General features: G+C 42.0%; 1 protein-coding gene across 1 annotated transcript; it reads left to right on the top strand.

Moving 5' to 3' along the window:
- The first annotated feature begins 205 nt into the window (after positions 1 to 205).
- SUCLG1 (succinate-CoA ligase GDP/ADP-forming subunit alpha) lies at positions 206 to 16343 on the top strand. The gene is made up of 9 exons (XM_051619553.1): positions 206 to 314; positions 8211 to 8314; positions 9192 to 9308; positions 9796 to 10008; positions 10097 to 10154; positions 12462 to 12545; positions 13145 to 13296; positions 14219 to 14407; positions 15263 to 16343. Exons 1-9 carry the CDS (start codon positions 263 to 265, stop codon positions 15287 to 15289), a joined length of 996 nt encoding a protein of 331 aa, XP_051475513.1. The 5' UTR covers positions 206 to 262; the 3' UTR covers positions 15290 to 16343.
- The last annotated feature ends 1249 nt before the right edge of the window (positions 16344 to 17592 follow it).

Below are 17592 nucleotides of genomic sequence, written 5' to 3' on the forward strand. Positions count from 1 at the left end.
GAGACTCACCCTCACCTCGCTACCACCTCCTTAGGGAGCTGCAGAGATCCACGCCTCCGTGTCTCCAGGCCGGGCACCCCCAGCTCCCTCACCCGCTCCTCCTCACACCGCTTGTGCTCCCCCCCCCTCACCCCCACCACCCAACGGCGAACTACATCACCCAGCATGCCCCGCGGCGCCCGCGACCGGCTGCCGCGCGGGCCGCGCCGCTGCGCGCAGGGCTGAGGCGCCCGCCGGGCCCGGTGTCATTGCCGCGGGGACGATGTCTCAGTGCGGCCGCTCCGCCGCCCGCCTGCTGGGCCGCTTCCTCCGCCGTGAGTACCGACCCGCCCGCCGGCACCCGCCCCGCGGGGTCCTCCTCGCTGCCTGGCAACCGCTCGCCAGCGCGGCCTGCTTCACCCTCAACCCTCCCCCCCCCCCACAACCGCGCCGACCCTCCGCGCTAGGCCGCGCGGGGCAGCCGGCGGGATCCGCTGGCTCCGGGGGCTCGGCCGCCCCCGCCCGCCACGGGTGAGGGGAAAGGGCCGGGCCTGCAGCGGGGCAAGGTCACCCGGGGGAGAGGGAGCGGCCCGGAAAGCCCTGTGTGCCCGGCCTCGGTCTGCTGGGGGAGCTGGGTCCCGTCCGGCCGAGTGCGGAAGGCCCGAGGGGGGGTCTGAGCGCTGTTCTGCGGTGCCGGCGGCCGCGCTTCCCGGCGGTCGTTGCAGGGAGGAGGAGGAGGAGGAGGAGGAGGATGCAGGCGCTTCTCGGAGGGGCAGAGCAGCGTAGGGCACGGGGCACACCTGTCTGCGAGGAAAACTGGTTTTGAAAGTTAACTCCTGGCACCGAGCGTGGTCAGATAGATGCTGGTAGAGGGACCCAGAAAGGTGGTTTTCTCCGTTATACCCCCGGAAATACTAAAAAAACTCGGCAAGGCCCAGAGGAAGCTGGTAAGAGGTGCATCTAATTTGGGCCTGGCAGTTCTGGGTTAACGGTTGGACTTGATGATCTTAGAGATCTTTTCCAACCAAAGCAATTCTAGTCACTTTGGTGGTTTGAACTAGAGACTTTTTTAGGTCCCCACATTTCTGACTTTCAGTGGTTTCAATACAAGTTAGTGAAGTTGTTCTTTACTACCAAGAATAACAACATCAGCCTTTAATTATGGAGGACGTGAGCAGTCCGAGACTGATACTTGAGCTGGAGAAAAGTTTTTATGTGTGTTGTTCCGGAGATGATAATAAAAAATTAAAATGCCTTTTTTGTTTGTTTGTTTTCAGTGTGCTTTTTAGGTGCAGCTAATGCTGCATCTTCTACTGAAATCAGTATGGGCATGCCTAGGCAAAAGAGGAATTCCTTGGAATCTAAACTGAGGAATTAGTGCATTAATCTTGGTTTTTGCAGCTGAGGATAAATGGACAAACTTAAATTGCAAACACCGCACACAAAGTGTTTTTGTCTCTGCGTGGTGTTAACTTGCAGATCAGGGTCTAGTAACATGATCCCACAACACTTGGAGCTGGTCTGAGTGTGTGGCACACCTACCATCCCTTCATGTATCCTTTTCTACATCTTCTATTCCATGACCAGGAGCAGAAAGCTGTATTTTCTTTCTGGACTGTTCATTTCTGCCAGTTCAGCTCCTTGAATTGGCTCCTCTGAGTCTGATGAGAATTGGTTCTGATGGAGTGGAACAGATGGGAATGGTACCATCTCCAGTTTAGCTTAATAGATACTCCCAGCAAAGCTACTCTTGACTACAGTTTTACATGTGCAAAGCTTATATTGTTGCCCTTACAAATAGCAGTAAGAGAGTCTGGGAAAAGGGATTTAAGACGGTCTTGGGGGGGTGGAGGGAAAGAAGTAGCCTGAGTGGCTCAAGAAGTTTCTGTTTGCAAGTTCATGAGGTCATTTAAAGAAACTCCTGCAAGATGAAATAGTTCTTAATTTGAAGCATTTCTTAGTTTGATACTCTTTACAATATGTTAAAAGACTGCTGAAACCTTAAATCTGGACTTTGTACATACATTTTCAGTGACAAATAATTAACGTCTGCTTCTCTCTGATGTAAAATCATGAGACTCCAGTGTGCTGGGTTGCAGAAGAGATACAATCTCTCTTTTTGTTGGGGTGTTGCTGAAGAAAATGTACAGGGTGTATGTTTGTAGGGTTCAGTTCAGGAAGCTGTGAACACACAGCATGAAAGAAGTCAATGAATGGTGCGTGCTTGCTCAAAGGTCAGCTCAGAGCACTGTTTGGATATGGACAGAGGCAAGAAAACCTTTCTCTGGTCTAGAGCACACTTAGAAGAGTGTAGTCACCTCTCTGAGTCAGGATTAGGGATTTTATATTCTGGGTGTGTCAGGAGGCTTTGGAGAGCTCTTAGATTAACAGGTTACAGTAAATTATGTGAATAACCCTGACAAAAATTGCTGCAGAAATAACAATCCAGACTGAAGAATCTGTTGCTTTTATGGAAAGGGTGTGGAGGGAGGAAAGCTCACAAACCTTGAGCTGCTCATCCTCTCAGTGGACTGTTCTTGGGGGGAAAAACAGATTGTTGGTTTACAAGAAATAGTTGATTTGTGCTGGGAGAACATGCTTACTTCCTCAAGGGCCTGCAGTTTCACTGGAGATGCTTCACTTTGTTTCAGCTTCATCAGTTTGGAAGGAAGATTTTCTTTCAAGTGCCATCGTGTCTCCCATGGTCCTCTGTAGCCAGTGACATCCATCACACTGAGCAGGGAATTTTGATTAGGGAAGAGAGGTGTTGAAAAGACTGACATCTTCCTGAATGCCACTTCTCATTAGTCCTAGTTTTGTTTGAATGTGGTAAGTGTAGAGTAGCCATTGCATCTTTGCTTTATGGCCTGGTTAATTCCTCAGCTCCTGTGCCATGTTTATAGACTGGGATTTCCATAATTAACAGGAATTTAGCAAGGGAAGGGTGAGACAAGAGAAGCTGGGGAGTGATACCTGGAAATCCTCTGAGCACATAATCCTCTTAAGGGAGGAAGATATTTTGAGCAATCCCTCAATAGTATGAAAACTTTGTCAATAAGGATGATCTTCTACTAATGGAACTGATACTTTAAGGGTGAATTCTGTAGATGGGTTGGGGGAGGGGAGGGAGTTATCCAAATGTGATTGTGTGCATACATGTTTACATATGGCCTGATAACTAAAGACTAAAGCCTCATAAAGACCTAGAATGGGAAGCTGCATGTAGCATATTCTTGTTAATATCAAGCTTCTAGTCAGTAAACTCATAAAAATACAAATGACATGTAATGAAAAGGATTTCTCAGAAACAAATTGAAGGTGTTTAACTGATGGAAAATGGAGGGAGGTGTTGGGGAAAAAAACAACTTCTTAGCATTTTAAGTAGTGCTCTTTGTACCTTGATCCTTCCCTGAGTTTCCCCTGCATTGGCCTCTATTTTTCTTATTTGTACTGGAGCCCCATGATTGCTGAGGCTTTCCCTACATAGGTAATAGAAAGAAAAGGAGTATCTTCCTTTATCTTCAAGCTCTCTGGCTATTTCAAGGAGTAATAGAGGATGAATGAGTAATAATGAAGTAAAGAAAATCATTTTTCTTCTGAGTTGGGAAATGTGATCCTTTCTAAGGACTCCTGTTTTATTCCATTCCTTGGCTTCAGACCTACAATTAAAAACCAATATTTTGAAGTGTATTTGGATAGTTAACAGGAAGGATGTCCCATCTCTGGAAGTGTTCAAGGACAGGTTGGAAAGGACTTGGAGCAACCTGGTCTGGTGTGAGGTGTCCCTGCCCATGGCAGGGGGGTTGGAACTGGGTGATCTTCAGGATCACTTCCAACCCAAACCAATCTAGGGATTTCACTTGGTGTTTTTCAGTCTTCTGACAATATAGGTATCTGCTCAGGTCCTTCTAGAAAGGAATATCTGCTATTTCACCTTGCTTTTATATTGTGCTCATCTTACGAGCACCCTCAGATATTACCTCAGCTTCTAAAGTTTATTTTCTTTTTTGTCTGGAATAAATGTGGGTAAGATGGAGGCACTGAGTGGATTCCTGTCCATAGCTCTAGGAAGTGTTGCACATCCTGAAAGTTACAAGTTTTCAGCTTTGTATAGTTTGAGTTAGGAAGAGATTTAGCCCTTCATATCTGTACTGTCAGCCAGACAAAAATGTAACTTGGGTTGTGTTGTTTTAAGTGAGATTTGTGCTTGGAAGGTGTTGCTGCTTGAGGAGTGCCTGAAAACTCAGTGTAAACAGTTTGCACATTCAATGTGTGCTTTAAAACACATTGCAAATTGGTCAGTTTTCTTTTTAGGATGTAAATTAATGTTTGGACTTTGTGATAAATAATAGGGTATTTTTATAGAAAGTCTTGTTAATTGTAACAACACAAGTGAATAACACAGAATTTGGATTTATCTTTGGAGAAGAAAATGGAGCTGAGTTTTCCTGTTACTGAACTGCAGTGGGTTCTGGGCTGAGGCCCTTCCTACCAGCAGCATGTGTGTTGGAAGTCATTCTGTCTCTTAGTTTCTAGTAAGGTTTCTTTACCTTAACAAAACCTGATGGTTTATATACCCCTTATGCACCTTTGCTAAATTTAGACCTTGTTTTTCAAATATATCCCAGGACAGCAGGGATTTGATATTTGAGCACTTTTCATAACTACTTGGTTGTCCTGTACAATGGATTAAAACAGGTTCTTTCCACAGGTTCTTTTTAGCTATGTAGGAGCCAGAGTACTGGAAAGCCAAAATAAAGGCATCTTACTACTTGAGTAACTTTTTTATTTAAACCACAAGCTATGCAAAAGGGAACAGGGATGTGGCAGAAATGAAAAGATCACCTGGGAAAGATGATCTAGTTTTGTTGTTTTTTTTTTTCCTTTAAGGTCTATTACAGGCCTTTGTTGGACATAGGAATGTTACTTTAGATCTCTGAAGTGGCAAAATACAACATTTCCACTGTGCTTTTGGCAAGATTGGGATATGGTAAGGCTTGTCCTTATGCTCTAAGACTTCATCTGGAGCCATCACCTTTGTAACTTGGCCTGTAATTTAGACGTGAGCATTAAAATAGCATCACCAATGAGTTTGCCTGTTCTAGGTCATGGCTGAAGAGCAAACTACATTTTTTTTTTTTTCCCTTTCTCCTGTCTTCTTGAAGCAGTTTACACTTGGGGACCCTCCTTTGTTCTAGTGCAAGCAGTTGCCTGAACAGATGCTGGAAGTTGCGAAACAGTCTGAGCTGGTGAATGGGGGTCCTGGGTGGAAACTGAGACTTGGATTCTATTTCTGACTCTTACCTGCTGTGAACTTAGATGTCCCATTTCCATTTTCCACCTGTTTCCTTCCCATCTTATATCTGTCTTAACTATTTAAATTGTCAGCTGTTTGCACCCAGGACTTGCTGTTTTTGCCATGTTATACTAAGCTGCCTCTCCCTTCAGACAGCAAATGACTCAAGCCTATAACCAGGCTTTTTGGAACCAGCTATATTTTCTCTGAACCAGGGCTCTTCAGTAATGTCAGAAGCACACAGTTTTCAAGAGTAAATCCATACAAAGCTTGGAATTTAAGCTGTCATTTAGTTACCAATGCTTACTATTTTGGTACTTTGATTGCTCGGAAAATGCTCACAAACTTCTTATCCTTGAAAAATGTATCTATATAGTCTTCTTAAAACTGAGAGTTGACAAAGTTAAGCCTTCAAAACCACTTTTTGTGCCAGTGTTATAAATATCTGAAAATAGATATAGTACAGACAGCTGAACTGGGACTGTAGAATTGCTTTTATGGTATAGAGAAGGGAGTGACTATTTGTCTTTTTTTTCTTTTTTTCAAAATACTGGAATTCCTGGGTGGATGCTGTGTGCCTGGCAAACAGCCCTGTCTTGTTTTTCAGGTGGATTTGTCAATGTTGTAGCACAGACAATATGTATAAAACTTAAGTTTAAATTAGTTTGATGTTGCCTGTTTATTCTTTACCCTTGAAGGCCCATCAGAGTGCTTTCAAAACATGCACTCACATACTTAGTGAAGCCCAGACCAGCCTTGCAAGGCATTAACTGGTGGTCATGACTGTAGCAGCTTCTTCCCAAGGGGGATCATCCTCTGCTCTTCCCAAGGCTGGGTTTCACCCAGTGGCATCCCGTGGTACGGAGGATTGCCAGGATGGCTGGGATCAGACAGAGTGATGTCCTGCTCTCCTGAGCAGCAGGTCAGCTGTCTCTCTGCTGCTTTGGTCTCGCCTCTGCTGGGGCCAAGCTGCTGTTGGCCAGCTGTGCCTTTCAGCAACTTGGTTTTGCAGCACAGGTGCAGCCTGCAGAGCATTGCAGCCTTGTCTAGGAAGGCCAAGCATGAAGACCATGCTGTGCTGTCCTCTTTAGCAGTGGCACCAAACAGCAAGACTTTCTTCTACCCTTCCACGGTCAACCTCATAACCTTATTAATTAAATCTCAGCTGCAGACATATTTTGTCCATTACCGCTTTGTATTTCTTCTTGGTATAACAAGTTTTGGAACAGTATTTGTAGGTAAAAATGTGATTCAGGTTGAAACACTGCAGGTCAGGAATCCAATATACCCTTTTACCACTTTGGTCACACATGCTGCATGCCAGTGTGTACATTTCTCTTGCAAATCTAGTTGAGTTTGACTTCATGTTGGTCTGAAGATGAGGTGCTGCCACAGCTGCTTAGAGAATGGCAGGAACTGGTGGGAGTTGAGGTCCTGGGTTTCTGTTGGCACTTAAGAACACAGTACCTTAAATTTAGCAATAGCACTGCTGTCTAGATTTCTTCTACCATGGTTTTATTTTTCTTCTTACTGAAATGTAGTTGGTAAAAGAACATGTGGAAGAGTCCTGTGTAGTTCTTTGTGGTAGAATTATGTAAATATAAGTATGTTAGATTTCCTGCCCCTTTTTACTACCCCACAGAAATTGTATTATTACATTATATAATAATGCATCTGAATAAATTCTATGCTTTAACAGTTTATATTAAATATCCTTTTTTCCCTTCTTTCCACTTCATAGCTTTCACTTCCTTTTTTTTTTAAAGAAAAAAAAAGCTTGTTCAGGCATGTCTGAGCAAATATATGGAACAATCCAGGGACTATTGTTCAGAATCTTTTGGTTTTATTTCAGCTTCACTTATTATTTCTTCAAATTTTAAGTGGAATAGTTTTAAAAGAGCTAGAGAGGTATGTAGTAACATACCAATGTCAGTTTCTCTACTTGAATTGTCCTGGCACATATTCACTCTAAGCACAAAATAGAGGGTTTTGTCTAAATCAGTAAATCAGTTCTGGTCCCCTCAAAGCGCTGGTATTTGAAAAATCACATGGCAATGAATAAAGTCAATGTATGCATTCTTTTTTTACCAGAAGCCCTCTTTTTCCCTCTTCCTTTCAAGCTTTCTTGCATGGTAACATTCTGTGCATTTCACTTTTAATCATTTGGTGTCATCATATCTTTCCCCTCAGCAGAGACCCAGTCACCCTCCTTTGCTTTTTGATACCAGCACCCACTGTGCTGTTTTTCTGTAGCTGTGGTGTTTTTTTTCAGTACCAGAGTTGTGAGAACTAGATTGAAAATCATTCTAGTGCAGTATCCGGAGAGCTGCATTTCCTCACGAGCCTAAGTGCTTTTCAGGCAGTGATGCCAAGGCTGCTGTATGGAAAAAAGTCTTTTTCTGGATGTCTTGTTTGGCATTAGTTTCACTTGGGTTGAGGGACCCTCGACCTCTTCAGCATCTCTCATTGTCTCAGATGGGCTGTGCTCTTCACAGAAGGGGTAATGTGGTACCTACATTGTAGCAGCCTCTGGGATAGAAGGAATTCAGTTCTGCTTGGTCACATTGCAGAATTTCTTAAAGGACAGAGATGTGTTCATTTGCAAATGAAAATACTGGTTAAGATGATGCTTCTGTTTGTTGTCACTGGACTTCTGAGCTGAAGTACCCCAAATGACAAGTACCTAACCTGATTCCTAGTAAGCTGAGTAATCAGATAGGTAGGGTGAGCTGCAGGTGTTCAATATCTTAGAATAACAAGTCCTAAATACTTAAAACTTTCAGACCTGCTTTCTGAAAACGTGAACTGCTGGATCAGTTCATCTTTCGATACGAGCATCAATAACTATGCAGTTACTTGATAGGACATTTTTTGACTTGAAATCTAACAAAGCAGTGGATTAATGGTTTACCCTCTGTTTTATTGTTCTCTCTAGTGCAGCAGAATGGAGCACGACACTGCTCTTATGCAGCATCACGGAAAAATCTGTATATTAACAAAAATACAAAGGTTATCTGCCAGGGTTTTACAGGCAAACAGGTATGTATATGAACCATTTCTTTTACCACCCTTTCAGTTCAGAAAGTCAGTTGGCCAAAAACCATAATGAACTATAAAGGGAATTATATACTGTCTTTGCCTGTGTTGGTAGGAAGATGGACTTCCTGGTCAGGGTGGTCCCTTCAGCACTGTAGTTTCCTTTGTTTGGTCCAAATAGACTTATTTTTTTAAAGTTCATTAGAGTAGATTTTTTCCCTACTTGTTCACAAGCTTAAAATTTGGTTTTGAGTCACCTCTATTATATTACTTTTGATTTTTGTTGTTCATTTTGGTCTTAAGCCTTTTTATTGTATACAACTGAAAGAGTTTCTTTGTAAAGGGAGTTTTGCAAAAAACTACAAAAACCTTCCCATTGTGTAAGTGCGTCTTTCACAAATGCCTTTGAATGTCAATGCCTATGTATTAAATTTCTATTTCAAGATATTTAATAATTTTAGCACATTCCCCCATACATGTTTGCAAGGAGAAGACTTCTTTTGCTAAAGTTATCAGCTAGTCATGGATGAAAATGCTAATTTCTTCTATTTCATTATAGTGTTTGTCATCTGCCAGGCTTGATGTAGGAAATAAAATGTGCCTGCTGTGTCTGCAGGTGTATTAGCAACACATAACAAAATATCCTCTAGTGTGCAGCCACAATGCTCTGATTTAAAAGACAAAGCACAGCATATTCTGGATGCATTTAAAACATGTTGATGCACTCTTCAAAATAGCTGATTATATATATGTGGCAAAAACATCTCATTGTAAAATTAAGTGCCACAAATTGCCTTCAGAATTAAAGATACCAACTTTTTTTGGTTTACTTAATTTGGTATTACATACCTTTTAACTTTACTTACTTTCTCTCTCATAGGGCACCTTTCACAGCCAGCAGGCATTGGACTATGGCACCAATTTAGTTGGAGGAATTTCTCCAGGAAAAGGGGGGAAAACTCATCTGGGTCTGCCTGTGTTCAACTCTGTGAAGGAGGTGAGTGCAGCAGTGGCTGGAGAGCTGCTGAAGGGCTCCTTGTTTCATTGCACACACTGGAGGGGCAAACATTTGAGCCATGGATGTCACTGTGCAAGGAGTGAAATAGAAACCTTTTAGAAGAGGGAGCATTTGGTGTGGTCAGGAATGAACTTGGGTTCCACTCTGAAGCTCACAGTGTCTGGATACACTTCATGCATGCAGCTGGTTTCTTTTTGATTCTGGTGTCTATCATTAATTTTTACCAGTCTATTCTCTAAGGGTATTTTTGATTCTTTCCAGACACTGGTTGGTTCTCTACTCCCTGGTTGCACTATGTGTGTCCCATCTTCAGTGAAATGACACTTGCTTTGATTACAGTAAATTAACACACATCCATTTACTTAATTCATGCCTGTGAATGGACATATTTTAAATGAGTAGTTGTCAGATGTTCTCTCAGGCCCCACTAAATGCTCAGTATCTTTTTTTTTTATGTTCATTGTAGGCCAAAGAACAAACTGGTGCTTCTGCCACTGTTATATACGTACCTCCTCCCTTTGCTGCTGCTGCAATCAATGAAGCAATTGATGCAGAAATGCCCTTAGTTGTCTGCATCACTGAAGGTATTCCCCAGCAGGATATGGTTCGGGTTAAGCACAGGCTGCTTCGGCAGGATAAGACTCGACTAGTGGGCCCAAACTGCCCTGGAGTCATCAATGTAAGTGACTTCTGGATTTGCTCCAAGGCTGAACCATTCTTAGTGATGGTTTGAATGTTCCATCTGACTTCTCCCACTCTTTCCTTAGCCTGGAGAATGTAAAATTGGTATCATGCCTGGTCACATTCACAAGAAGGGAAGAATTGGTGAGTTTTTGAATATTTATGCATCATGTAAAACTGAAGTTTGGTGTTCCAAGGTTCTTACTCACGAGGCTTGTCACATCCTGCCCTGAAGACAGTTGACACTCTGTATGGCAGCTTGTCTGTCCTTCAGTTTGTAAGTGAACTTTGCCATTATCAGTCCTGAGGGCCAAAATCAGACTACTACAGCAGGCACAGAGTACTGATGGTAGAGGCAAAGCAACTGGAAGTTTCCTTAGGTAATTTGGTTGACTTAGTTTCCTTAACACTCTCCTTTGAGGATACCTCCATCTTTTGAGAGCACTAAGCTCACCAACCCTGTTCCTTCCAGCAGCTTAACTTCTGTAGATTAGAATTCTACACCTTGAGTGAGCTCAGTATTAGAGCAAAGAGAAGAGATTGCAGGCAAGTTTATAACATTATAATTTAGACAACTACACCGTGCTGAGTGAAAGTGACAAATACACCTATTTCTCAGGCAGTGGAATTAAGGTCAGAGGGAGCAACTTGTTCATGTTAGTTACACAGCCTGTTGCATGCAAATCTTTTTCCTCTTCCCTTCCTTGCTGAACTATAGAAATAACTTTTTTTTTTTTTTAAATAGTGCCATTCTGGAGCTATAAAGACAATTCTCCCAAAAGATGCATTTGTACTTGAAGAGAGCTTCAGAAACATCATAGGCAGCATGTGCTGCTGATGTCTGTCAGCAGGTTAACCAGTTTAGCTTGAGCACAGTTCTCTTTGCAATGTGACCCTTTTTGTTGATGAAAATTGTGTTTACTGTGGGGAAATCTGGTTAGTGCTCCTGAGCTATGTAGACTCAGTGCAGTTTTTCTAACGGGAGAAAGTCTCTCTGCTACTTAATCACTTTTGACTTGAGAATAAGCTCTAGGTAGTGGATGCTGGAGGATGTGTTAATCCTCCTGTCACACCTCCAGCTTTTGGAAGTACCTATAAAGCTGGAGTTGAAATACCAGATGACTTCAGTTAGCCCTTTGTAGATACCATCAAGACATTCCTCTGTGACTGTGCAAGGTAGTATCAACGAGTGTTGCCCTGAGCTTCCTTCTGAATCAAAGTTCTGCTACAATTTTCTAAATATCTACAAGAAATGTCTTGTAGTCACAAGAATCTGAATGCAAGGTACATCAAGTGCAAATTAATATTTTCAAATCCTGAATCCAGTTGCCCTGCCATTGCTGGAAACATTTTCAGTGGTGATCCCCAGGGATCAGGGATTAAAAATACAACTTTGCCATCCTCCCAGCCTTTTCTAACACTATGACCTTTGGTGTTATGCTCCCCAGCTCACTTGGTTATCTTGGGAGGCAAGAGATAAAAATAGTCACAGTCTTTGGACCTTTATCTGTAGCTTCTGTGAGGCAATCTGATCTTAATAGTAAATGGGAAGCTATTGGAAACATAGTAAGAAAAAACCCCCTTGCTTGTAGACATTTGCACTGTCCAACAATATAAACAGTTGATAAAACTGAAATTACTAGTCTAGTCCTGTATTTTTTTCCTCTGTTCATACAATATATTTAGTATATTCCTTGTTAAATGGCTTAAAGTAGATGGAAGATGATGTCTATTTTTCCTGGAAACCTTCCTCAATAGAAATGTTGGAAAATGAACAGAACTTGGGAAGTGAATGAAAAACCATGCCAATATTTTGCCCTGATCCAGGCTCTGTCTTTCCTGAATTTAAAACTAGGGTTGTGCTCTCTTGTAATATTGTAATATAAATGCTGAATGTGTATTGTAGAGCAGTGAGTTGCAGCAACGAACACCTTCATGGTGATAATTTGTATTTTTGCAGCATATTTGGTGAGACACTGGCTCAGGTAGCTCAGGGAGGTTGTGGAAGCCTCCTCCCTGGAAGTGTTCAAGGCCAGGTTAGATGGGGCTTGGAGCAACCTGATCTTGTGGGAGGTGTTCCTGCCCATGCAGGGGGTTGGAACTAGATTATCCTAAAGGTCCCTTCCAACCCAAACCATTTTAGGATTCTGTGATTCTGTAACATCTGGGAGATGCTACTGGGTGATGGAGTAACTGTTGAGGACTCAGAGTCTTAAATCAGCTCACCAGCAAATCAGAGCTCCAGGCAGGTTTAATCTGTTGACATTAAGTGTCAAAAAATGCTAACCAAGAAAAGGTTAAGATCTTACACAGAGTTTCCATGTTTTGGTAAGGGTAGCTTGCAAACCTAACATCTCATGTTCAGTTTATTAAGGTGATTTTCCTGACTAAAGAACAACTGCCTCTAGCCATGCACATAGTGTTAAGTTAATCTCTGTTTCTTTCTTAAAGGTATTGTGTCAAGATCTGGAACCCTGACATATGAAGCTGTTCATCAGACAACACAAGTTGGATTGGGGCAGTCTTTCTGTGTTGGTAGGTTTCCTCAGAAACAGCCTGTTGCACCTGGATTAATCTGCTTTTTCTTTACAAGGAGAAATCCAAAGTAATATATTTTTTGCAAGAAATTGCTGAATGGTGATTCTGTTGAGAAATGAGGTCCCTGTGTGCTGTGAAACGTATTACCCTTCTCTTATCATTTCCACATTAGATTAATAAACAAAAAACAGCTTTGAGCAGAGAACTGCCAGCAAATATGATGTCAATTTAGAAATAATTTTTCCCAAGAAGTTTAAGGGTAAGTGAAGTAAATTCACTTTTCTTACAGCAAAATTCTAGAGCTGGAGTCTTGGTCCTGCTGTGTCTTACCCAGAGCCTCTGTATAAGGCATAATATTTTTGTTGTGGTTTCATAGGTCATTATTCAGATATCAAAACTTTTCTGTAAATTGTGGGGGAGGTACTTGAAGCAGGAATTAAGCACAATCTGACTTGGGAAGAGCCTTCAGAGTTGTCCCTCTTAGGAGCCTTTGGGAATACTCTTCATGCTGAAATTTACTTTGAAACTTTTACTGTAAATGCAATATAATTATCTTGAGTTCACCTTTTTTGTGTGGTTTTAATCTCTTTTGTCAGGGATTGGAGGTGATCCCTTCAATGGAACTAATTTTATTGACTGCCTTGATGTCTTCCTGAAGGATCCTCATACTGAGGGGATCATATTGATTGGGGAAATTGGAGGAAATGCTGAAGAAGATGCAGCAGCATTCTTGAAAGAAAATAATAGTGTAAGTCTTAAACAGGTTGATTCCTGACACCGGTGCTGCACAAAAGCAGCATCTTTTCATAGAATCACAGAATAGTTAAGGTTGGAACGGACCTTAAAGATCATCAGGTTCCAACCCCCCTGCTATGAGCAGGGACACCTCCCACCAGACCAGGCTGCACCAGCCTCATCCAACCTGGCCCTGAACACTTCCAGGGATGGGGCTTCCACAGCCTCCCTGGGCAACCTGTTCCAGTGCCTTCCTACCCTCATGGTGAAGAATTATGTCTAACCTGAATCTCCGCTCTTTCAGTTTAAAACCATTACTCCTTGTCCTCTCACTACAAGCCCTTGGAAGAGTCCCTCCCCACCTTTCCTGTAGCTCCTTCAGGCACTGGAAGGTGCTCTAAGGTCTCCCTGGAGCCTTCTCTTCTCTAGGCTGAACAGCTCCAACTCCCTCAGCTTGTCTTTGCTTTGCAGCAAGGTGCTCCAGCCCTTTGATCATCTTCATGGCCCTCTCTGCTCAGTTCAATGTATAATCTCTAGTTACAAAAACCCAATCAGTCATGCTTTTATTAAAGAGAAGGAATTGAAATGAGGAGCTTTATCCAGTTTAAATCTAACTGGAGAGAAGTGTCAACTTTAGATTTTTAGTCCTGTATAAATATTTGTAGTGAACATTCTGGTTTTTGTAATACACATGGGTCTGTAGAGTGATGTTTTAAATTTTCTGATTGCTTCTGGTTTATGATGCTCATCAGGAGAGAAAATACCCTACACTGTTCAGACTCTTGGTTCCACATTGACTGAAGTTTCTAGCTGTTCAAAATCTTTGCCTGGCTAGCTAATATTTAAAAAAACCACCACAACATAATAAAAAAGTCTGGAATTGATCTTCCTCTCAGCCTCCCCCATGTCACTCAGCACCCTTTGTTTCTTCCCAGGGTCCAAATGCCAAGCCAGTCGTGTCATTCATTGCTGGTCTGACTGCACCTCCAGGCAGGCGGATGGGTCATGCTGGAGCCATCATTGCTGGGGGAAAGGGTGGAGCTAAAGAGAAGATAGCAGCTCTTCAGAGTGCTGGGGTTGTGGTCAGCATGTCTCCTGCTCAGCTGGGTAGCACCATCTACAAGGTTTGTTGCTCAGAAATTGATACACAAACTCATCCAGAGCAAGAAGCTGCTTTTGAGGGAAGATGGGCTGGCAGGTCTTCTTTTACCCAGATATTCTGTTGCTCTGAGCTTGCTTAAATGGAAGAGCTCTATAGACTGAATAGGCTGCAGTTATTACTTGGATAATAGGTGCACATAGTTTTAGATAACGTTGCCTTTATAGAACAGTAAACAAGGCAAGATAGAGAAGAGATTACATTTTGCTTTCAAGTGTAGCAACTTGTTGAATTAGGTTTTCTGGATGCAAAGACCCTGAATGAATTTAAAATATGAAAACATTCTTTGGAAGTACTTGAGGAATGAGAGCCTTGGCCTATTGGTCTGTCTATATTAAGTACTAATTCAGAATTATGGTTGAATGCATCTAGCTGAAAAAACCTTAAAATGGAATAGGATTACTTGCATTTTTCTGAATTTATATCAAAGCCAGGCATTGCTTCACAGCTCAAGGAAATGCATGCTTCAGCTGTGCTAGGTATTTTGTTTTTCCTGTGGTATAGAGTAGCATCTTCACACGCTGCTGTGGGATTCTTCTGTTGTGTTTTTGCCTTTACTAAAAGAAAAATCTTTACTTTGTTGCTTCCCTGGCTTGAATCCATTACTGCAAGGGTTCTTGTGTGCAGTCTAGCACTGCTGGTTTTTCATAGCTGGCTTGTTAATGTGAGGGGAGAGAACACATGACCCTTTCCTCACTTGCACACATTATGCGTTTTAGAGTTTAATTTTTAATTCCAAACATCTGATTTGTTAAGATAAATACAAAGTAATTTGAAATGAAATAGTAATAGAAGCCTTTTTTTTTTTTTTTTTTTCCAGGAGTTTGAGAAAAGGAAATTGCTATAAGAGAAGTCACTCTGGAATACTGTCTCCAAAACATCAGTGCAGCACCTGGCCTCTGCTTATCTTTTGTCTGCTAATCTTCAGTTGCCCAAATGACTGACTTTGGTCTTTGAATTTGACTTGGAAGCCATAAACCTCCTGGTTAAACGTGTTTTGAAGTCTCCTTGGTTCAGACATGATCACCACATTGTAAATCACAGCAAATTAATACATCTACTACTAAATTTGATTCATCTTTTGAATTCCTGAAGCAGAGCTGTTTTCTTCAGCCTACATAAACAAAACAATCAGCCTTGAAGGTCTGAATCTTTTGTAACTTAAGCACTGCCCATTTTAAGGTAAAGTTGCTTACTGAGATGCTTTTAAGGATCAAGACACTGACTTTATGCATGTATCACTCTTCAATTTATTTTTAAAAACATCCAGTCTTACTTGTTTGTTGCTGGCATGTATGTTTGTTGGAACAACAGGCCAAAGTTTCCGTCCATTAAACCAAAGCTGCTGGATCTGAAGGGGTTGCTTATTGATCCACGTAGCTGGATATGCCTCAAGTCCAGACTTTCTTTTCAAGGCTGATGAGCCATGCACAGTGTAGTCCTCTACAGGCAAGGAATTCTGTTGTACGGAGAGGTAGAATTGTTGTTCACAAAAATGAATCTAATTTCCCATGCAAATATATATATTCAAATTGTCTGTAACTATAAAAATGATTTGGTCTTTAGCTTAAATTACCTTAATTTTCTCTTTATCTTAAATAGGATTGCATTGCTTGTGTGTTCTGAGATCCTTGTAACATCAGGACATAATGGAGAAGAATTATTGTTCTCTGGAAAAGAATGTAAGAAGTTACCTTTCTTGTTAACCACTCCCAGCACTGTAATGGAAAGCCCTTTTTGTACTTTGGAAATAGCACTGTGCCTATACATGAGTGTTACAAGTTCTATCAGGATGGACTAAACCCAAGATTGCTTTCTTTATGTAGAAGACTGAAAATTTATGTAACCTTGTCACTTGTCTAAAGCTAACCTTGTGTTCCATAAAGGTGCTGTTACAAAAACTTGTGTCGTTACGTCTTTAAAATTGTTCTTAGCTTTCTTAGTCAAATGCCTGTGGAATTTCTCTTCCTGATGCAAGCAGTGAGCAAGTATCTTGATGCTGACTTTGGCAGTTTCTAGAGCTGAGCCCTGATGGAATACAGAAAAGGATAGGTCATAACTGCTGCACTGAATGTGTGTTAATATGCTTCATATATGGTCCTGCATTAGTCAAGTCATACAGGCCTTAGGACAGAGAGACCAGGTGCTGTGTTACTCACCTTGGTGGGATTTGCTGAAATTAACCTGACATCACATCACTGGGGAACTTACAGCAGGACTGAGCATTGATAGGCTGAGAGAGCTGGGGTTTTTCAGTTGGGAAGAGAAGGGTCTGGGGAGGCTGTAGAGCACCTGGAGGGTGCCCCAGTACCTGAAGGGGCTACAGGAAAGCTGGGGAGGGACTTTTTACAAGGGCATGGAGTGATAGGATGAGGGGTGACTGTTTAAAGCTGAAAGATTTAGATTGAATATTGGGAAGAAATTATTTCCTGTGAGGGTGGTGAGACACTAGCAGAGGTTGCCTAGAGCAACTGTAGCTGCTCCATCCCTGGAGGTGTTCAAGGCTGGGTTGAATGGGGCTTGGAGCAACCTGGTCTGGTGGGAGGTGTCCCTGCCCATGCAGGAGGGTTGGAACTAAATAATCTTTAAGGTTCCTGTGAATCCATGAGTGGTAAATCATTTGAAAAAGCCTATGACACAGGGATTTTCTCACTAGATCTGGTCAGTTTTCTGGTGGTGCCTGATAAATTAGGAGTGAAAAGACCAAACAGTGCCCTTTAACTAGAGAAATACCAGTGCTAATGTGTCTTAGCCTGTGCAAGAGTGCAGTCCTTCACCAATGAACGTCAGGATGTTGTATCCTGTCTTCTTACAAGTCTGCTAACCAAAGTAACTCACTGTAGTGGTGGGCTTCTCCACAATATGAATTTTGGGATGTGTAATGTTTCATCATTACCACCAGTGTTACAAGAGATGACCTTCCAGGACAACTGAGGTGTAGTAAGTTTCCTGCTAGGGACTGTTCCATGGGACCTCTTTTAGTGGCACCAGCTATTTTAGAAGATGGCCTTGAACTCCAGTGACCATTGTCTTCTGAGAAAGTATTTCCTTGTATCCTGAAATTAGAGGATGGGTTTAAAAGTGTGACTTTGATTCTAATGTTTCCAGCAAGAATCTGGTGCTGCACCTTAGCAACTGCCAGGTTCTGTT

Source organism: Apus apus, chromosome 4 (assembly GCF_020740795.1).
Source record: "Apus apus isolate bApuApu2 chromosome 4, bApuApu2.pri.cur, whole genome shotgun sequence".
Classification (NCBI taxonomy): Eukaryota; Metazoa; Chordata; class Aves; order Apodiformes; family Apodidae; genus Apus; species Apus apus.

Coding starts and splice junctions, on each gene's coding strand:
- SUCLG1 (XM_051619553.1), top strand. CDS start 263: ATGTCTCAGTGCGGCCGCTCCGCCGCCCGCCTGCTGGGCCGCTTCCTC. Junction 315..8,210: donor GCTGGGCCGCTTCCTCCGCC/GTGAGTACCGAC, acceptor TGTTCTCTCTAG/TGCAGCAGAATGGAGCACGA. Junction 10,009..10,096: donor ACTGCCCTGGAGTCATCAAT/GTAAGTGACTTC, acceptor CTCTTTCCTTAG/CCTGGAGAATGTAAAATTGG.